The sequence below is a fragment of the Oryctolagus cuniculus genome, chromosome 7 (assembly GCF_051225735.1).
Source record: "Oryctolagus cuniculus isolate XC-2025 breed Fujian yellow rabbit chromosome 7, ASM5122573v1, whole genome shotgun sequence".
NCBI lineage: Eukaryota > Metazoa > Chordata > Mammalia > Lagomorpha > Leporidae > Oryctolagus > Oryctolagus cuniculus.
Window position 1 is genome coordinate 23764270 of NC_142873.1, and position 22372 is coordinate 23786641.

Below are 22372 nucleotides of genomic sequence, written 5' to 3' on the forward strand. Positions count from 1 at the left end.
GTCAGGCCCACCAGAAACAGCACCCTGGGCAGTGGGGCACTCAGGGTTGGAGAAGGACCAGCAAACCATTCATTTCTTTCCAAAAATATTTTATTGAATGTCCATGAAGTGCTGGCACTGTCCTTGAGCTGGAGATGGCATTGCCCCTTGCTAGCCAGTCTCCACTTCCACTCTTGGAATCAGTTTCCTTGGACTCTCCCGGGGAACAGCCCCCTGGCCATCCTGCAGGCCAAGTGTGACTGGCTGATGCTGCAGCTGACTGGTCCACACTTGGGCCACTTCATCCATGAGTCCCTCCAGAGCGCCAGCAACTTCCTTACTCTGAGCCACCTTAAGAGGCTAGCCGGGCAGCCCTAGCCCATCCTGGATACATCCAGGCCCGGGGTGAAGGCCGTTGGTTTTTACCTCCTCCCTTGGCCCTCAGCACATCCTGGGACCTTTTCCTGGCATCCCTTGGGATGGTGCTGGAGTTCTGAGTGCTTGAGTCTCAAGGAAACCACTTTTTGATGGGGTCTCACCTGCGAGGACCTAATGGCTAGCATTCCCCGCCATCCTAACTGCCCACGCGCACCCCTGTAAATATCCCCACCACCATCACCACGGGGCTGCCTGGGACCAGCTGCACTACAGAGCCTCCTCCTTGGCTCCGCGGTGAACGCGCTGGTGCTTCAGCAGGTGCTGCTTCTGACTAAAGCCACGGCCACAGGCAGTGCAAAGGTACGGCCGCTCCCCCGTGTGGTTGCGCCGGTGTCGCGTCAGGTTGGGCTTCTGGCTGAAACGGCGGCCGCACTCTGGGCACGGGTACGGCCGCTCGCCCGTGTGGATGCGCTGGTGGATGGTGAGCGCCGACCACCACGAAAAGCTCTTGCCACACTCGTTGCAGATGAACTGGCGCGGCTCACCAGCCCCTCGGCCCCACAGCCCGCCCTCCGCCCCATGGGGCCGCTGAGCACTGCGCGGCTGCGCGGCCATGCCCAGGAGATCCTCAGCCTTGGGCTCGCAGCTCGGCTCTGCACCTGTCACAGTGGGCACTGGGCACGGCAGCTCGGCGGCGGCGGCGTGAGCACGCAGGTGGGCGCACAGTGCCGCGCGGCTGGGGTAGCTCTTCCCACAGCTGGGACACGGCGCGGCCTGGGCGCCCGGCAGGTGCGTGCGCTGGTGCTTGAGCAGGTGCTGCTTCTGACGGAAGCTGCGCCCGCAGTGCAGGCACGGGTGCGGCCGCTCCCCCGTGTGGTTGCGCAGGTGCCGCGTCAGGTTGGGCTTCTGGGTGAAGCGGCGGCCGCACTCCGGGCACGCATAGGGCCGCTCGCCCGTGTGGATGCGCTGATGGATGTTCAGCGACGACCACCAAGTGAAGCTCTTGCCGCACTCGTTGCAGATGAACTGGCGCTGCTCGCCGGGACCCGAGGGGCCGGGGCCTGCAGTCCGTGTCCCCGGACGGCCCCACCAACCCTGGCACAGCCCCAGCCAGGCCCACTCGGGGCGTCCCCGCGATGGCCCTGGGCGCAGGCGACTGGCCCGGCGCGCCGCTGAATCCCGGAGCAGCTCGTGCAGACTGGTGCGCGCGCCCTGGCGGTCCCGGGCGTGAGCGCGCTGATGGATACGGAGGCCCACCTGGTGGGGGAAGCAGCGCTCGCACTCGGGGCACGAGTGGATGGCGGGCCGAGAGTGGGTCTTCTGGTGTTTGAGCAGGTGCTGCTTCTGGCTGAAGCGCCTGGCGCACTCGGGGCAGCAGAAGGGCCGCTCGCCGGTGTGGTGCCGCTGATGGCGCGCTAGGTTCGGCTTCTGGCTGAAGCTCTTGCCACACTTGCCGCAGAGGTAGGGCTTCTCCCCGGTGTGGGTGCGCTGGTGAATCTTAAGGGACGACCACCAGCTGAACCTCTTCCCGCAGTCCAGGCACACAAAGTGACCCTCGCCGGCAGAAAGCGCGGGGATCAGGAGGTCGGGGGCTGCGCCAGAAGCCCGGCCTGCCAGCCCCCCATCCTGCTCAGTGGGAGGGACCCACCGTGGACCACCAGTCTCCTCCTGCCCCCTCAAGGCTCTAGGCTTCCCCGTGGTCTGGCATGGCGAGAGGCTCGGATGCTGGTGGAAAATGTTTTCCTTGTCCTTCTCGGAGAGTTCCGCCTGCGGCGCCAGCGTCTGCAGCAGCCACTCCGGCTTCTCTTGCTTCATCTTCATCACCAGCCCATCATCTGCCAGAGGTCAAGGGGAGAGGATGGGGAGAGGTCACTCCTGTTGGCAGGACAGAGGCGAGCAGAGGGGTGAGGGCTGCAGAGAGTCGCAGAAGAGAAGGATGCAGACGGAAAGAAAAAGATCACGGGGCAAGAGCAAAGAGAGTAGGGGCGGCAGAATGGACAGTGAAGCTGAGAAGAATGAGAGGGAAAAAAAATCTGAGAAAGGGGAGATCAGTGCACAGCCGCCACTGCCAAGGGCATGGGGCCCCCACGCATGGGCTGCCCAGCCCTCTCTACCCCCAGGCCCAGGGGAAGCAGAGAAGATGAAAAATCTAAGCTAGGCTAGGAGAAAATGTCCCAAGTTCATACCCTCCCCTTTCTGAAAGGAGGGAGGTGCTGAGAGCTTTCCAAGCGAGGGTATGCCCAGTCCCCCACTGGTTAGGGTGACTGTGGGGAGCAACTGAGACTAGACTAAGTTACTGGAATTAAGACTTATTCTATGCATCTTCTCTCCCACAATATGGCGCTGAAAGGGAGCAAACAACCTCTACGCAGCTGCCTCTCACCAGTTTGACTGATAAGCTGCAGGAGCTGATCCTGCTCCTGATTGGAGGAGAGCAGTGTGCTCGGCGTGTGGGTAGCAGAGTTGGGATTGGTGGAAGAGGACTATAAAGGAGGAAACAACATGCACCAGGAACATCTGAAGGAACATCCAGATAACATCTGAGCAGCCCCCGAGAGCCGGCCTGCGGTGTGCCGCTCCTACGCGGAAGCGGGGAAAGCGGCGGGGGGTGCCGCCCCTCCACGGAGGTGGAGGGGCCGGCAGCAAACCCAGGAAGGGCCGAGCAGACAAAAGAACAGCGCAGGGTTCAGTGTCGTTCCTCTGTGAATGGGGGAGAGACAGTGACCAGACCCCAGGGCACTGCCTCAGCTGCTCCACTGGCTGGGCCCTGTCCCAGGGCAGTAGCCATGGTGCCTGAATACCTCACCTGTTGGGACCTCAGCGGCTTGGCAATCTCACCTTTCTTCAACAAAACCAAGTACAAGAAAGTCAGGCAGAAACGGCCTCAGCACCCAAGATGGGTGTTGCTTTGCCTTAGTGTTAAACCTGATCTACTTTATTCACAAGAGGTGCACATGCACTGCCCCCAGCCCACCCGTCACACTAGCCCCAGGCCCACAGGGCACTTTGTTTCTGAGCTGGGGGACACAAGAAGCCCTCAGGGGAAACATCTGCCACAGAGGGGAAGAATGTTCACACCCGTGCTATGGCTCCATGTAAGGAAGATGCAACGCTGGCATGGCAGCCCGCAGTTCAGGTCAGGATGATGCCCTGTGCCAGGATGCATTTGGAGGGGACCGCAGGTGCTGACCTTCTGGCAATGTCCCTTGACCTGGGTGCTGGTTACAGGACTTGTTCACTTGATAATAATTTACAGAGCTGGTGGCCTTTGTACCTTTCTGTATGTGTGTTATATTCCCTTAAAAAGTTTATATCCAATAAAAAGTGCGATGAAACAGTTGCGAGCCAAGAGAAGACATCCTCAAACAACAGAGGTCAACATTGCAAGGACAGCATAAAGGGACACCATAAACATAGAGGGAATAGGAAGAAGGTGTTAATACAGACAGACACAGATCATATCCGTCTACAGACGAAGGGAATACAGAGATACTGAAAGAATTCTGAAAATACTAAAATACCAATCCAGGTTTCTACCAATAAACATGAATATATAAAACAGATAATTATGTGGGAAAATAAAAATTAAAACTGACTTGAGTTGGTACAAAACCACAAATAATAAACAATAAAAGTGTCTGAAAAGAAAACCAAAATCCTGCCTCAAAAGTGAGTACTGGGGGCGGGGGGGGGGGGGGTTAGCGTTGTGGCCTAGCAAACAGGTAAAGCTGCCTACTTGCAGGGCTGGCATTCCATATGAGCACGGTTCTAGTCCCAGCTGCTCCACTTCTAATCCAGCTCTCTGCTCTGGCCTTGGAAAGCAGTAGAAGATGCCCCAAGGGCTTGGGCCCCTGCACCCACATGGGAGACCCAGAAGAGGGTCTTGGTACCTGGCTTCAGATCAGTGTAGTTGCAGCCGTTGAGGCCATTTGGAGAGTGAACCAGCTGATGGAAGACCTTTCTCTCTCTGCCTCTGCTTCTGCCTCTGCCTCTCTGTAAAACTGCCTTTCAAATAAAATAAAATAAATCTTAAAAAAAAAAAAGAGTGGAAAACTTCATAAAATCCCATGATAAAAGTCAACATCATATCCTCTCCTCTGGAGAGGAGGGATAGAGAAGGAAGAAAGGGAGGAAGGAAGGAAAGTCAGTGTTACAAAATCAGGAATATGAAGAAAGTTCCTTAAGTTGACCAAGGTTGTATACCCAAGGTTACAATAAATGTTATAACTAAAGCAAAAGATTAGACGTTTGGGGCTGGCACTGTGGTGTAGTAGACTAAGCCTCTGCCTGCAGTGTAGGCATCCCATATGGGCACCAGTTTGTATCCTGGCTGCTCTTCCTCTGATCCAGCTCTCTCCTGTGGCCTGGGAAAGCAGTGGAAGATGGCCCAAATGCCCTGCATTCATGAGGGAGAGCCAGAAAGAAGCTCCTGGCTCCTGGCTTCGGATTTGCACAGCTCTGGCCATTGTGGCCATCTGGGGAGTGAACCAGCAGATGGAAGACCCTTCTCTCTGTCTCTCCCTATCCCTCTCACTGTAACTCTACCTCTCAAATAAATAAATAAAATTGTTTTTAAAAAAAAGTATGTCCTTACAAAAATTTGTGCAGAGATGTTTGTAGCCACATTATTCATAACTGCCAAAACTTGGAAGCAACTTTGATGTTCTTCAAAGGATAAATGGATAAAGAAAGTGTGGTACATCCAGACAATGGATAGAAGGCGATGTTACAAAGTCACTAAGAAACACGTAGGTCCCCTAAATGAATGTCACTAAGTGAAAGAAGTCAATCTGAAAAGGCCACATAGCATGTTATCCCAACTATATGATGTTCTGGAAATGGCAAAATAATAGGCACAATTCAACAAAACACCAGTTTGGGGGAGAAGGAGGGAAGGATGAATTGGTGCAACACATGGGGTTTTAGGGATAAACTATTCAATGTGATACTGTTAATGGTGGATACAGCACATTCAGCTTTTGTCAAAACCCCATACAATGTACAACATCAAGAGTGAACCCTAGAATAAACTACGGATATTAGATAATTGATAATGTGCCAGTATTCATTCATAAATTTGGGAAATGTCCTAATAGTAAATGTGAATAATAAACTTGTAAGGGGAAACTCTATATTCTCAGCTAGTTTTCTATAAACCTAAAACTGCTCTAAAAATAAAGTCCATTTAAGGGAAAAGAGAAACCTTGACTGATGCCATTTTTGTTGGAATGGTTGCTCCACCATAAGCCTGTTATGTGAGGTCACAAGTCAGATTACCTCTACCACCATCACCCCCCCCAAAAAACAGCTAAATGCAATCATTAGAACAAATAAGCCAACAGAAGAGAATATTCTGATATATGATAGAAGATGGCATTCCAAGCCAATGCAAAAGACTGGCCTAATCACAAGTTCACTATCTGGGGAAAGGAGAAAATATTTTAGATTCCAAGTGCATACCATTATTTAAAAAAAGTATTCATTTATTTGAAAGGCAGAAATACAGAGGGAGAAAGGGAGAAAGGGAGAAAGGGGGAGGGGAGAGAGAGAGGGAGAGGGAGGGAGGGAGGGAGGAAGGGAGGGAGGGAGAGAGAGAGATCTTCCCTCCATTGGTTCACTCCCCAAATGGCCACATCAGTCTGGACCTGAATCCAGGAGCCAGGAATTTCTTCTAGGTCTCCCATGTGGGTGCAAGGGCCCAAGCACTTGAACCATCTTCCACTGCCTTCCCTGGTCATTAGCAGGGAGCTGGATCAAAAGTGGGAGCATCCAGAACTCAGACTTAAACCAGCGTTCACATAGGATGCTGGCACCACAATATTGGCCCCAGTGCATACCATTTATAAAAATCATTTCCCAGGGCACCCCTCTTCCAGGCCAGCTCTCTGCTGCGGCCAGGGAGTGCAGTGGAGGATGGCCCAAGTGCTTGGGCCCTGCACCCTATGGGAGACCAGGAGAAGCACCTGGCTCCTGCCATCGGATCAGTGCGGTGCGCCGGCCACAGCGCGCCGGCCGCGCCGGCCATTGGAGGGTGAACCAACGGCAAAAGGAAGACCTTTCTCTCTGTCTCTCTCTCTCACTGTCTACTCAGCCTGTCAAAAAAAAAAAAAAAAAATCATTTCCAGGTGGATTTAAGTGCTGGCTTAAATAAGGAAAACAAAGGTATTAAAAGCATTAGAAAGACCAGGTAACTGTTTAGAATCTACAGGTGGTTAAAGCTTTCTTAAACATAAAAACTAAATGTAAAGCACCTGTTAAGTCAAATGGACATGACAACTCAGAGCAACATTTTCCAATAGGGCTTCTGGCAGGTATGGAAATGTACACCTGAGCTCCCCAGTGCAGCAGCCTCCAGCCACACATGGCTACTGAGCTCTCAAAATGTGAACAGTGTGACTGAGGAGCTGAGTGTGTTTTTTATTTATTTAACTTAAATTTAAATAGCCATATGTAGTTAGCTGCCACATAGTGAACAATCAGGCCCAGGAGAAAATATGTACAAATATAACAGACAAGCAGCTAATATCCAAATATACTGACAGTTATGATGAAAAGTGGCCCAACCTCACTAGTCATCAGAAAATTGAAAAATAAGAATGTAGCATTTTTTCAACCATTGCACTAGCAAAAATGAAAAAGATCAATAATATCCCCATATCACATTATGCATAGAAACTACATTGGAAAACAAGGACACACATGGTACTCTGAGGACATAATCTGGTTCAGGACAATCTGGTGGTGCTTATTAAAATTATAAATGGGGGCTTGCATTGTGGCAAAGGGGTTTGAGCTGCCACCTATGACACCGGCATCCCATACAAGCACAATCTGAGTCCCGGCTATTCCACTTCTGATCCAGCTCCCTGCCAATGCGACTGGAAAAGCAGTGGATGGCCCAAGTGCTTGGGCCCCTGCCACTCATGTGGAAGACCCAGATGGAGTTCTGGCTCCTGGCTTTGGCCTGGCACAGTGCTGGCCATTGTGGCCATTGGGGAGTGACTCAGCAGATGGAAGATGTTTTTGTCTATCTCTTCCTCTCTCTGAAACTCTGCCTACCAAATGAATAAAACAAATCTTTGAAAATAAATAAATGTCTAGAAACTTCATCCCTTCCAGCCACTCTAGATGTTTAGCTGAAAACATACTTGCATGTGAATGCAAGGAGAAATGTCCAAGAATATTTACCAAAGCAAATATGTGATTAGCAAACAATGGAAAACAGCCTAATTACCCACAAATAATAGTTTACAAAAATTACCACCACTTTCATAATATAGAGCAGTATGCAGTAATTTGAAAGAATGGAAACAAATAATAAATGCTGATATAAAGAGATTTCTAAAATATTTTAAGACAAAATAAAAAACAAGATGAAAATCATCGGATCCCAATTTATGATAAATAAAACTATATGTCTCTATGTATATATAAAAGGGTACTTCAAAATGTTCATGGAAAATTCAATTAAAAGATAAGTTTATTTTGATTAAAAAAAGTTGAAATCCACGTATAATAGATTTCATGTTTTTCCATAATATGTATTTTCCACAAAATTTTTAAGAGTTATTTATTATTATTAGGATCTCTGTCCTTAATGTGTTCTACTATGAAACTTAAAAACAACACTACTAGTCGAACAATACCCTATACCTTGTGCGGTTGTGTGAGTGCAGCCTGTTGAAATCCTTGCTTAGTATATACTAAGTTGATCTTCTGTATATGAAGGTAATTGAAAATGAAACTCGATGAAGGGCGGGATGGGAGAGGGAGTGGGAGAGGGGAGGGCCACGGGAGGGAGGGAGGTTGGGGTGGGGGGAAGCCACAACAAAACAAAAGCTGCACTTTGTAAATTCACATTTATTAAATAAAAAAAACTATATAACAAACAAACAAAAAAAAGAAACAGGAAAAAAAAAAGAACTTAATACTTTACCCTTTTAGTATTTTTAATGTTCTACTTAAAACTATTGGTTGAACTCTGTAATTAATACACAATTACCCTTAGGTGTTTAATTAATGCTATAACTAGTACTCAAATAGTATTTTACACTTTGTGTTTATGTGTGGGTGCAAACTGTTGAAATCTTTACTTAATATATGCTAAATTGATCTTCTGTATATAAAGATAATTGAAAATTAATCTTGATGTGAATGGGAGGGGAGAGGGAGTGGGAGAGGGGAGTGTTGTGGGTGGGAGGGAAGTTATGGGGGGGGGGAAGCTATTGTAATCCATAAACTGTACTTTGGAAATTTATGTTCATTAAATAAAATAAAATATAAATATTAAAAAAGAGTTATTTATTTATTTGAAAGAGTTACACAGAGAGAGGAGAGTCAGAAAGACATCTCTGGCTGGTGCGCTCACTTAGCTAATCCTCAGCCTGTGGCGCCGGCACCCCGGGTTCTAGTCCCGGTTGGGGCGCCAGATTCTGTCCCGGTTGCTCCTCTTCCAGTCCAGCTCTCTGCTATGGCCTGGGAAGGCAGTGGAGGATGGCCCAAGTCCTTGGGCCCTGCACCCACATGGGAGACCAGGAGAAGCACCTGGCTCCTGGCTTCAGATCGGTGCAGCACACAGGCCACAGTGCACTAGCTATGGCAGCCATATAGGGGGTGAACCAACGGAAGGAAGACCTTTCTCTCTGTCTCTTTCTCTCACTAACTCTGCCTGTCAAAAAAGAAAGAAAGAAAGAAAGAAAGAAAGAAAGAAAGAAAGAAAGAAAGAAAGAAAGAAAGAAAGAAAGAAAGAAAGAAAGAAAGAAAGAGAGAGAGAAAGAGATCTCTACCCACTGGTTTACTCCCCAAATGGCCATGATGGTTGGAGCTGGGCCAGGGTGAATCCAGGAGCCCAAAATGCCATCTGGGTCTCCCACGTGGGAGGCAGGAGTCCAAGTGCTTGAATCATCTTCTGTTGCCTTCCCAAGCACATTAACAGGGAGCTGGATTGGAAGCAGAACATCCAGGACTCAAACAGGTGATATGGGGCTCTGGCATCGCAGGTGGGGCTTACCCACTACGCCATGATGCTGGTCCCCTCCGTCAGCTTCTGGGAGTCCCTTGTATGTGCATTATTCAGTACAATGCACGTCAACCTGAAGATGCAGGCCGCCTGCTGAGGGGATGCAGACAATAACAGGGCAGGGTTGGGACATCCAAAGGAAACCCGGCTGCATCTGTGTGGTTTGAATCTCTGTGAAAACATTTGCATTTTGTAATCTAAAAATCCTTACAATTTATAAAGATATAAAGGACAAACGAAATCCTCATTTCTAATCTAGCGGCCTTTTGTTCTAGGGCCAAAGAGTTCCAGTCCCCTTCATAGTGTTGGTGATCATCACGGGGGTGGGGAGATCATGTGATGGGATTTTAAGGTGCCAGTTCTCTTGCTGCCTAAACAACTCCAGAATGACTCCCCAACTACTTGGTCATAAGAAATTATTTTAGGGGCTGATGCTGTGGTATAGTAGGTTAAGCCACCACCTACAGGACTGGCATCCTATATAGGCACCATTTAAAATCCCAGCTGCGCCGGCGCCGTGGCTCAATAGGCTAATCCTCCACCTTGTGGCGCCGGCACACCGGGTTCTAGTCCCGGTTGGGGCGCCGGATTCTGTCCCGGTTGACCCTCTTCCAGGCCAGCTCTCTGCTATGGCCAGGGAGTGCAGTGGAGGATGGCCCAGGTGCTTGGGCCCTGCACCCCATGGGAGACCAGGAAAAGCACCTGGCTCCTGGCTCCTGCCATCGGATCAGCGCGGTGCGCCGGCTGCAGCGGCGGCCATTGGAGGGTGATCCAACGGCAAAGGAAGACCTTTCTCTCTCTGTCTCTCTCTCTCACTGTCCACTCTGCCTGTCAAAAAAAAAAAAAAAAAAAAAAAAATCCCAGCTGCTCCACTTCTGATCCAGCTAGCTCCCTGCTAATGGACCTGAGACAGCTGCAGAGGATGGCCTAAGTGCTTGGGCCCTTGCACCCACGTGGGAGATCCAGATGAAGCTCCTGGCTCCTGACCTCAGCCTGGCCAAGCCCCAGCTGTTGTGGCCAATTGGGAAGTGAACCAGCGGATAGAAGACTTCCCTCTGTTCCCCCCCCACCTTTCTCTGTAACTCTGCCTTTCAAATAAATAAGATAAATATTTTTTAAAAAGAAATTTTGATAAGAGTAATAATTTTAACACAAAAGTGGTGATTTAAATTATAGACTGGCAGGGCTTGAACACCCAATGAGTTTGATTATGAGTGTGTCCTTAACTACTCCGAAATGTGGGCCAACTGAAGTATTAACAGCACTGTGTATCCAATGTGGCAGCCTGGGAATTCATCCAAAATAGACTCAAACAAGAAAGGCACTACTGTTCCGGAGTGACAGGGTAACCAGCAGTGCCTCCCAGGAGTCACTGTCTCGCCTGGTCAGACTTGGCTCTGGCAAAAATCAGACGGCTGCCCTCTGCTGGAAAGATGACCCTGAACCTGAAAGCCCCAGGAGGCCAGGACAGGCTGAAGGGCACGGGGTGAATAGAAACCAAGCACATGCCCCTGGAGCCTGAGCCTCAACTCCAGCCAGTCCCAGGGCACATGCCCCCAGGGCTCAGGTATTGACACAAAGCCGCTGGTTTGCCCTTGGAAAGGAGTCCGGATACCACAGCGATGCTCTTCTGTCATCATACAAGGACGCTGTGTTAAGTCCGAAATGGTTCAGATAAAATAAAAAAGGTGCTAAGTGGGGATTATTGCTTCATGGCTGCAGAGTTCCTGGGGTGATGAAAACCTCCTAAAATAGATGGTGGTGATGGCCTCACCACACTGTGAATGTACTGAATGTCGCTGAACATGATAAATTTTACCTTATGTATTTTTAGCACAATGAAATAAAAATTAAAAAGCACTTAAGAGGCAGATATCTGAAAACTGCAGCCCTCCAGAATGAGTCATGCCCTGTGCATGGGGCCAAGGAGAGGAGGGGGCTGCAGCCCAGGTGGCGGCCCCCCGTGGGGCTGACAAAGGACCCCCGTGCTTCAGTGGTAACTAGGCTGTTTTTCAAACTCTTCCTTAAAACAACCGGGCTGCCTCAGAAGCTACAGCAGGAAGGACAGAGGGGCCTGACTCTGCCTCTTACTCACAGAGCTGCCTCACAGCTAATTAGGATCCCACGTAGGTATTTATTTACCTGGGGGAGAGGGCTGGTCTGCGGGCAGCATTTGGAGCATGCGCCCTAAGTTTTACGGCAATTACCCTAATATCCACGGCACCCCTTGCAGCCTACAGAATGCCCTGTGAGTTCCAATGTGAAACCTGCACATCCACTCTGGCTTCTCCAGGGGACGACCAGCGGGGCCAGAGGTGAGTCCATGCTCATGCAGGGGTCAGCCCCGGACAGTTTCCACATGAGCCTGCCACCATATTTCTCTGTTACCCTGTTGCCTGGTTTTCTCCTGCCTTAGGTCCACAGGCACGATTTTTCTAGGTGGTAAACCCCCCTGGGGTGGGCAAGGGAAGTTAAGAAGCACATGCGGCACAGAGGCAGAGCCCCAAAGGTCAGCTGGGCCTGCTGTCCACGTGATGACCAGTCAGCTTACAAGGCTGTGAGAGCAACCCACAGATGCCAGCAGCTGCCACTGCTCCCGTGTGGGAATGCTAGGGTGGGGGCTTCAGCCAAGAGCACATGACCACAGGCAAGGATGCCAAAACCAACTGCTGTACTTCATCACACACCCAGCTCTGATAAGGACCCTGACCTTCCATGACCCCAGGAAGCTGCAGTGGCCGGAAATGAAGATACTTTCCCCCCACAAACACAGCAGGGCTTGCTGTAACCAGCTGTCCTACCTAGCATGCTAGTTTTCCAGGTTTAATGAACAGAACTGCCCTGAACTCACTGTTCTACCACTTAGAAAACAAACTTCAGTTTCTATACTGTCTCTGTGTGTGTGTGTGCGTCCTGGCAAATTAACAGACTGGGCTTTGTCTTTTTTTTTTTTTTTTTAGCTCCATAGCCTCTGACTTTGTCACATTCCTTGACATTCTGACAACTCTTTCCAAGTCCTGGGCCCCCTGCAGGCTCCTCTACCTGGTAGGTAGAGGAACTGACTAATGGCAGTAAATCCTGTTCGGCTACGGGGAGGCCAGGGCAGGCAGGCCTGGGAGGAGGAAGCCCCCTTCTCCACCTTCTTTCTTGACTATGCTGTCTCTAGCCAGATGGTTCTCCGTCCCTGGGGACCTCCCAAGGCACCAGCAAGGGCCAGGTCCCTGCCCTGCCATCTGTGGGTGAGACAGGAGGAACTGAATCAGCCTATGGGGTGAGCACAAAACCCAGGATCCGAGCCCCTCCCATCTCATCCAACCCACTGCCTCTGTTTCAAAAACCTTTTACATTCATGCCCTCGAATGAAATGTGCAGGGGTTTTTAATTGCACGCATACCTGCTGGGCAGGTAAAATAGGCATAATTCCCATTTTAGGAAGAAGAAACTAGGCCAGAGAGGGCCCCTGCTGTGCCCAGAGCAGCAAAGGCACCTGAATGGCAAAACTGGGCAAAAACCCAGCAGCCCCCTTCTAAAGTCCAGGTCCGTGTTCCAGCACAACCCTTCCAGGGTGCGAAAGAACAGCTCAACCCCATGCAACACCATCTACACAGCCAGGCAGGGGGGCTTGCCCAGTCCCTAGTGTACTAAGCTGGAGCTGAGCTTTTATTTATTTATTTTTTTTAATGCTCTAGTCTTCTGACCATTTTATTTCCTGTCTGGCTCCCTTCAGGCCTGGAATAATGGCAGATGACAGATGATGCCACTGCTGGGATGCTCCAGGCCTTGCCCTGGCCACCCTCCCGGCCCCCACCTCGTCATCTCTGCCTGGCTCACCCCCTTGCTTCTACTTAAATGTCACCTTCGCAGAGTGGCCTCCTATACAACCACAGCCTGACACCACCTCACATTGCCTCTCCACCACATGACATGATCTCCACTTGTCTATTTATTCTCCACCATCACGTGGACAGGGCATTTTCATGCTCGCTGCTGAATCCCCAGGGCCGAGGACACTGCCAGGCAGGGAGAGAGCACTTAACAAATGCAATGCCTGCCTCTGAGCTGCAGCTCAGGGATGGGCCTGCAGCAGATTCATGGCTCATTTTACCCATGCTGGTGCTACAGGGCCATCTCTCCTAAGGCAGGGGATCTGATTTCACCTGCCTGCATCCTGCGTGGCTGGGGCCCCTGGCAACCTGCAATTCATCCTTCACACTGCCTCAGAGAAGGGGCTGTTCCAGGCTTCAGTCCACGCTCCCTTCCAGGCACCTAGCTCAGTGACCCTTACTACACAGTCTACTCTTGGCCACGGAGAGCCTCACAGAGCCCCAAGCTCCCTTCTTCCTGTCCCAGGTCCCCTCCCATAGCCCATTCTAGGAACTCACATTGGGAATCTAGACCTAACAGGAGAGGTGAGGATGCTATGGACTGGGTAACAGGAATCTACAAAAAAAGAGAGGTAGGGGGAACCATTCTCCCTCATGCAAAGAGTACTTTCTTTAGAAACTTTTAATTATGGGGCTGGCATTGTGGCGTAGCAGGTAAAGTTGCCGCCTGCAATGCCAGCATTCCCTGTGGGCACTAGTTCATGTCCCTGCTGCTCCACTTCTGATTCAGCTCCCTGCTAATGGCCTAGGAAAAACAGCATAAATGACCCAAGTGTTTGGGTCCCTCACCCACGTGGGGGACCTGGATAGAGTTCCTGGTTCCTGGCTTGAGCCTGGCCCAGCCCTGGCCATTGTAGCCATTTGGGGAAAGAACTAACAAATGGAAAATCTCTCCCTCCCTCCCTCCCTCTCTCTCCTCTCTCTCTCTGTCTCTCCTTCTCTCTGTAACTCTTTCAAATAAAAAAAGAAACTTCTAAGTTCTATTTTTGAGATATATGTATACCTTTTAAAAGCCAAGTAAGCCTTTTGCCAGCTTTACAAGCCGGGGTTGTGTTCCTCCCAGAGTGGGAGCCATGGCTTTGAACTGCAAACATCAGGGAAGACAGCGCACCATCTCCCAGCTCTGCAGGAGTGAGGAGTCTCGCCAGGCTCCAAGTCCTAAACCTGCCTCCTGTCATAAAATAGGAGCCACTCACTTTCCCTGGGATGAGGGCAGTAAGATAACCAACAGTCACCCTAGTTACCAGATGAATTTGGGATGCCGTACGCGTGACAAAGGGTGCCGTCATGTCCTTGCACTGGAGGTCCCTCACGGTTTATCTTGGGAGCATGCCTGCAGTGGGTTACGTCTTTCCAGCTACCTAAGGCTGAGCTTCTCCATCTGTGGATTGCCTGTGAAAGGTCCGTGTGCTGGTGTCTCAGTGTGTACTCAGGGGAGAAAAAAACCTGCTTTCTTTACCTTCTACTTTTGTGAACAGCTTCTCCAGGTGGGCAAGAGAGCGTGTGTTTTATTCTGTTTCCCCCACAGGGCCCTGTTGAGCCTCCTCCGTGGCTGCTCAGTCACTAACCTGCTTGGGGTGCAGAGAAAATGTGGGGGCAGCAGGAAGAGAACAGTGTGAGATGTGGGGGGCCAAGGGGTGCTGGCGTTCCTCCTCTACCCACTGCCCCCTTCCTTCCAGGCCTCAGAGAAATTGCCCAGCAACCAGACTTAATATCCAGCTAGAGAGGCCAGCTTGGTGATGGGCATGCAGACTCGGGGTCAGCGTCTGGGCTATGAGTTCCAGGCAAGCACAGAGGGCTGGGCTCAACCTGCACCACACAATTAGAGGCCCCAGCACCATAGTCCCTCTGTCGGGGACCACCCCAGAGATCAGGGGAAGGTAGCCCTGTAGTCTCCATGGAGGAGCAGAAGTGGTAACAGAGGGAAGGGGACACAGAGGACAGGAATGGGGGCAGGTAGGCCATGTGTCTGGGGACCCACCTCCACCGGGTGCTCAGGTAGATCTGGAAAATAGCACAGTGGGATCCCGCAGACAAAGCCCTGGGAAAGCCATGGCAAGGAGTCCTCTCCACGTGGACTGTCTCCAGGTGGTCCATGCCACCAGATTCCCCATCCTAAACTTCTCTCCCATCACGTCCCTCACCTGGCTTGTCCCTCTTTATCCCTGACACAACACTCAGCTGACTGCAGGGATGCCCAGGAAGCAGGCTGCCCAGGAAAATGCCCCGGCAGGAAACAGGAGTTGGGGACCTCTAAAGGCCACTAGGGGCTATCACACAGGGACCGTCTCGGACCCATCACCTTTCCCTTCCACTGCCCAGTGAGTCCTGTGGAGAGCAGGACACAGGCAGGAGATGAGCCCTGGGACAAGGCCCTGGTCACCCTCCCCTTCCCACCAGCTGGTTCTGGGCCCAGCCCTCCCCTTATGAGTCCAGGCTGCAGTTGAGCTAAGAGCCCCCTGGATGGCAAGGCCTCAGCTGAGCCCAGCTGCCATGACAACTGCCCCACCACACAAAGAAGGGATTGTGGCCTGCGACAGGTGGTGAGGCCTGGGGGCAGGGGAGGTAACAAAGGAGCTTTGGTTTAAGCAGAGACTTGGGGGCAGGGGGAGGGCAGACAGCAGATGGGGTGAGCAGCAAGGCCACAGGCCAGGGCGGCAGCAGCTCAGACACCTGACTGGATCTCCCCATATCCTCCCTGGAACAGACTCAGGCACCAGGTAGGGAAGTAAGAAGTGGATGACATCTCATCAAAGGAGCAGGACTGTACTGGGCAGTTCCCTAAAGCCCAGCCAAAGGCCCTACCGCCAGACCCTTTGCAGCCCGTCAGCTGCTCAACCACACACACTACCCCTTGCCTTCCTAGGAGGCCCTTCCTCAGGCCCCCTGGGCCCTAACTTCCCTCTCTAGCAGCCACAGCTTTCTCAGCCGCAGCCTCTTCAACCCATGCTCTCCTCACAGACTCTGACCAGGCGGGTACCAGGGAGGCTTCCAAAAGTTCATGGAAAATGAAATAAAAATATACATTCACTTTGGTGCAAAATTTTGAAACCTATGCGTAGTTTTTTCATAACCCCTTATTTCCTATGGACTTTCATTTATTTATTTATTTATTTATTTGACAGAGTTAGTGAGAGAGAGAGAGAGACGTCTTCCTTCCGTTGGTTCACCCCCAAAATGGCCACCATGGCCAGAGCTATGCTGATCTGAAGCCAGGAGCCAGGTGCTTACTCCTGGTCTCCCATGGGGGTGCAGGGGCCCAAACACTTGCGCTATCCTCCACTGCCTTCCCAGGCCACAGCAGAGAGCTGGACTGGAAGAGGAGCAACCAGGACTAGAACCTGGTGCTCATATGGGATGCTGGCGCCGCAGGTGGAGGGTTAACCAAGTGAGCCATGGCACCGGCCCCTCCCATGAACTTTCTGAAGCCCCCTTGTGTGTCCTCACACAGTTCTGCTTTCCCTGTAGGACCCCTACTCACTCAGGTTAGCCCCCAGGAGCAGGGCACTAGACCACAGGGCAAGATAGGATTTGCATAGAGGAACAGCAAGGACAGCTAAGTCTGCACTCCTGTGCCCAAAGATCACCCCTGGGGCAAACATGATGCATCTCCTACAGCCTCACTTATTTGAGGGAGCATCTTTGAACACCTTGATATTGACCTGGCTTATGGAAAGAGGGAGTAGTCCACCAAGACTCCAGTAGGGAAAGGAAGTATGTTACCACCTGCTGAGCACCGACTGTATACCAAGGACTCAGCAAGCATCACCCATGTCATCCACAGTTAAGGACGCCATGACTTAACAGATGTCATTCGTCAAGTTCACAGAGCTAAGAAGTGTTGGGGCCTGGACTGACCTAGGGTGAGCATGTCCCAGCCAGAGCACTTTCTCCGGGACCACACCGACTTGCTCAGGAAGCATCTATGGCCACACAACCTTAAACTGCCCTGCTCTCAAATTCAGGAGTTGGACTTCTATACCCACATGTGGTTATTGAAATTTAAATTAATTAAAAATTTAGTTTTGGGGCTGGTATTGTGACATAGCAAGTAAAGCTGCCACCTGTGATGCTGGCATTCCATATGGGCCCTGGGTCAAGTCCTGCCTTCTCCACTTCCACTCCAGCTCCCTGCTAATGGCCTGGGAAAGCAGTGGAAGATGGCCCAAGTTCTTGGGTCCCTGCTCCCATGTGGGAGACCCAGAAGAAGCTCTAGGTTCCTGTCCTTGGCCTGGCCCAGTCCTTGCCATTGTGGCCATCTGGGGAGTGAACCAGTGGGTGGAAGATATATATCTTGGCCGACGCCGCGGCTCAGTAGGTTAATCCTCCGCCTTGCGGCGCTGGCACACCAGGTTCTAGTCCCGGTCGGGGCGCCGGATTCTGTCCCGGTTGCCCCTCTTCCAGGCCAGCTCTCTGCTGTGGCCAGGGAGTGCAGTGGAGGATGGCCCAAGTGCTTGGGCCCTGCACCCCATGGGAGACCAGGAGAAGTACCTGGCTCCTGCCATCGGATCAGCGCGGTGTGCCGGCCGCAGCGCGCAGGCTGCAACAGCCATTGGAGGGTAAACCAACGGCAAAAGAAGACCTTTCTCTCTGTCTCTCTCTCACTGTCCACTCTGCCTGTCAAAAAAAAAAAAAAAAAAAAAAAGATCTCTCTCTCTCTCTTTCTCTCTCTTTTTCACTCCCTCTCTTCTAACTCTTTCAAATAAATAAATATATCTTTTTTTTAAACACCCTTCTTAAACATACCAGCCACATTTAAGCACTCAACAGCCAGGTGTGGCTAGTGCTACCATAATGAATGGCAGAGATCCTTTCTGTTTTCCCAGGAGGGAAATGCCAAAAAGGCTCTACCCACTGCTGGATATGCAGAAGGCAACTCAATATAGCACATATACCAAACCAATGAATGAACGAATGAATTAAAGAAACTAATGGAGGACTCTAGAGAGGTGGCTCTTCATCACTTACAACAAATCCCTCAAAATCAGAAAATGATGCTCTCCAGCTGGACACTGATTTCTGTTCAGAGAGGCAGATGTTTTCATTTTAAATACACACTCTTAGACATATGAGAAACTGATGTTCACACCAAATGCACACACAAACTCACCTAGATACACTCATATAAGACTACATCAACACATTTGTGGAAATATGGAAAGATAAGCTGATCTTGGTGCAAAAAAAAAATGTTTAATCCATGCACAGCATTTTTTTCATAATATACATTTTTCACGAATTTTTTAAGACTCCTCATATGCATGGATTTTAATTTTTTTGCACAGCAATAAACTTATCTTTTTACTCCATTTTCCACGAATCTTTTCAAGTATCTTCATATCTAAATCCAGTTACGAAAGGTCAGACTCACAGATACACCTACAGATCCAAAGAATGTGCCAGTGCGAATCACGTCAGCACAAATCACCACCGGGCACACTTGTGAAACCACAGGTGCAAGTCCACTTGTGACACAAGTGTCACTGCACATCCATGGCTGTCCTACCTTACTCCAAGGAACAGAACTCAGGGAGATGGAACACATCCACAGTGGGCCAAAAAGCTTGGAGAAGGGAGTCACCTGTAAGCGTCCCTGTGCTGGGGGGAGGGGTGGCATGGCCAGTGGGGAATCCAGCTGGCTGGGGAGGAGGCAGGGTAGGACAGAAAGCCCTGGAAAGACAACTAGACTGTGCCTGGCAAGCCCAGTGCAGCATGTGATTCCCTCAGGCCCTGGCCTTGGGGCCCAGCACAAGGGACAGCAGCATCCCCTCCTTCAGCCTGCTTTGGGTGACCCTGAACCACCACAGAGCTGGTTCCTCAGTAGAATCTGCCCTTGCAGCCCACTCCCCAAGGCTGGTGGGGGTCTCTTTGCAAGGTAGCTCATCCGAATCTCTCCACACATCAGGTCCCATCACACCTTGGCCCAGCTGTCGTTAACCCACTGCTTGCGCCCCTGGTGAGTCGCTTTGGATGTCTGGAGGAGGTGGCTGAAAACACCTGCCCCCCCACCCCTACCCCCAGTCTGGTGTGAGCATCAAAGCGAGTCTGGGAAAATAGCACGCTTTCCAACCCTTATAAACAGGCAGCTCCTTTCTCTCTCATTATCATCATCTGAGAACAACCCTCACCTACCTTTTACAAGCCCCATGTGCCAACACCCCCTCTGCAGCTCAGTACCCCACCCCACAGCTTCAGAATCCTCTGGGGCCACACCCCAGAGTGGGACCGCCACGCCCTCCCCCCCCCACCTTTTTTGGGGTTTGACACAGCTTTTGCCCAGGCGCTGTCTTGTAGAGTCCTCCACTCACAGCCCTTGGGCACCCAGACTAGTAGATGTCCCCTCCCTGTCACCAGCCCCCCAGTCTCACTCAGCACCAGGCCAGCCCCCACTGTTGTCCATCTTCTATGTCCTCCCCCTGCCCCCACCTTCCTACTCCCCCATCTCCAGACCTTGGTCTCACAAACTGGTCCTCAATCCCAGGACAGGTGACAAAAGTGGGGAGCAAGAGGCAAGGGCAGGCCATGGACCTACTGAAAGTCACTGAGAGGGCTGAGACCACTGTCGTCATCACCCCTTTCCCCCCTCCCTGTGTTTGAAGAGCAATGCCTCGAGGGCTGCCCTGGCCTTCACAGCCAGCCTGCCGGAAACGAACACCCTTGCTGGGACTGTCCCGCCTTCATCCACCCCCTGTGAGAACAGAGAGCAGCACTCACATTCTTTGATCCCAAGCCTAACACTCAGGAGCCTGCCTGAGCCTGGGAGACCCTATGGATATTATCTAAAAGCAGAGAACAAAACCAACTGCCAACAATCCTTGGAACAGGTGTCACATTTTACTTTGAACTCATAAACATTTGTTCATCCCTTACTGGACTCAAAAGATTTCAGGGAAGGTAAGAAATGTGTCCCCTTGGATGGATAAAGAAAAATTGGGACCCAGAGAATATTCTCTTCTGAAAGACAGACCTCAGGGCTTCCACACCTGGATGGAGCTCTTTCCGCCAGGCCACCACAGCCCAGGGAAGTCTTGGATTCCTCAATTAACCCTCACTGGTACAGCCACCTGTCTACCTCCACCAAGCTCTGCACTTAGCACTGGGCATGGCATGCCTTGCCTCTTCAGGGGGTTAAGTGGATCTTTATCAGACGTCTCAAAACCTCCACACCTTTCTCTACCACAGAGTGCAAACCGCCTCACAACCAATGGCGGGGGGGACGCTAAGTCCCAACAATGCTATTTTTAACATCTCTAACATCTCCAGACTTACTGATGTCTGAATTCAGGCCTCACTGGTTTTCCTGTGGTTGACTCCAACACTTTCATGATTTATCTTGCTCTCTCTAATCTGCCACCCCAGACTCAAGGCAAATGTTCTACAATTGAAATTTGGACATGTTACTACTTTGCTTAATGTACTTTATGTACAGCTGAAGTCTGACAGTGAGGATGATCACCTTGACGTTGATACTAGTTCAAGGGATGGATGCAACCTAGCAGTACAATGCTGCACTTTTTTTCTCCGTTACCAGCCAGAAGTGTGACATGCATGTGCAAAAGCTAAAATGACTTAACATCATAGTACACATTAGTCCTAACTGAAACAAAACAAAACAAAAGCCTCCACACTTGCAGATTTAGTTGCAAATTTCTTAGCAAGCCCATTCAAAATCTGGCCTTTGCTCACTTCCCGACTGCACTCTATCCTCTCAATATTTGGTTCCTGAACTCGCCCTGCCCTCACTGGCCTGTGTGCCTCTGACCAGTCTCAGAATGCCAGACTGTCCCTTCCCAGCCCAGATCAGGTATCACTTTGCCCACAATGCCTTTTTAGATACACACGTCTCAATTAAGTGCCTCTTCTCCTTTGAACCATCCAACCTGGTAACAGCTCTATGGACTCATCATCATCATCAATATTTTATCTGTCTCAACAAAACTGCGTGCTCCTTAACACAAGAGTGTCTCTCCTTCTCTCTCTTCAGCATCTAAAAGAGGCCCTGCACACACTAAACAATTAATAAAAACTACTATGTGGGAACATTTAAACAAATTTCAGTCCAAAGCGGATTAGAAACAGGGAATCATGGAACCCTGGAGGCTAAAAAGATACAAATGCCATCCGCTCATTTTATAGATGAACATGAGGACCCAAAAGGCACTGCTAACAGTGGAGTCTGGACTGTCACTGTGACCACACCCAGCCCCGGCTGCGGCATTCCAAGACCCACTGCAGGCTCCATCTTGCCCAAAGGGCTGAAGGAGGCAGCATCTCCATACCGCCCACCTTCACGGAGAAAGACACGCACCACCCCACCCCACTGACATCCGGCTGCTGCGCCCAGGTTCCTGGGATGGGCGTTTTGGAAACACCCCCTGTTAGGCACACACTTGCAACTTCTGTGACACCTGCCTCCCACTGTTCACTCCCGATCCTCATCCCCACTCATTTAATCACACAGTTATTGAGCACCTACTATGAGTCACTCTGCAGAGTGGGCATCAGAGAGGCGGACACAAACGGGGAACTCAGAACAACGGGATGGGCGACCCTCCTATCGCCACCCGGTCCGCTCATCATCATGTCCGTCCTCGCGTCCTCACCGGCCTCCCTCCTGGACCTCGCTGCCCTGGCCTGCAGCCCTCCCTATCCCCCGCACAGGTCCCTTCCCCCAGGACAGTGTGGGGGTTGAGGAAAGTTTGGAACCCGGAGGACTGGGGTCGCGCGGGGCTCAGGGACCCCTGCCCCACCTCTCCGCTCCAGCCGGGGCCGACTGGAGGCGGCGCAGGAGCAGCGGGGCCGGGCGCTGGGCCATCCCTTGCACCGCCGTCCCCCACCCCCGCCCGAAAAGCAGAGACTTGGAGGGAGGGGGCCGGGGAAATAAATACCTTTGACTTTGTGGCTAAGGTTAACGGGAACTGCCACCCCGGGGGCGACTTGGGCACCGGGCGCCGGCCCTGGCCAGTCGGGGGGCAGGCAGGGCGGGCGCGCGCGCCGGATTGGCTGATGGGCCTGGCCGTCCCCAGGGCCTCCCCGCCACCTGATTGGCTGTGCCGCTCAGATGACCCGCCCGGCCCTATCGGAGAAGCCCTCGGGGCGGCCCTTTGTTCTC

The 22372-nt window shown here is 51.3% G+C and overlaps 1 protein-coding gene across 1 annotated transcript; it reads right to left on the reverse strand.

Moving 5' to 3' along the window:
- Positions 1–72: 72 nt before the first annotated feature.
- Positions 73–22140, reverse strand: ZNF775 (zinc finger protein 775). Its single transcript, XM_089336907.1, has 2 exons — positions 22011–22140; positions 73–2192 (listed from the first exon to the last, which is right to left on the reverse strand). Exon 2 carries the CDS (start codon positions 2176–2178, stop codon positions 625–627), a length of 1554 nt encoding a protein of 517 aa, XP_089193033.1. The 5' UTR covers positions 2179–2192; positions 22011–22140; the 3' UTR covers positions 73–624.
- Positions 22141–22372: the final 232 nt, after the last annotated feature.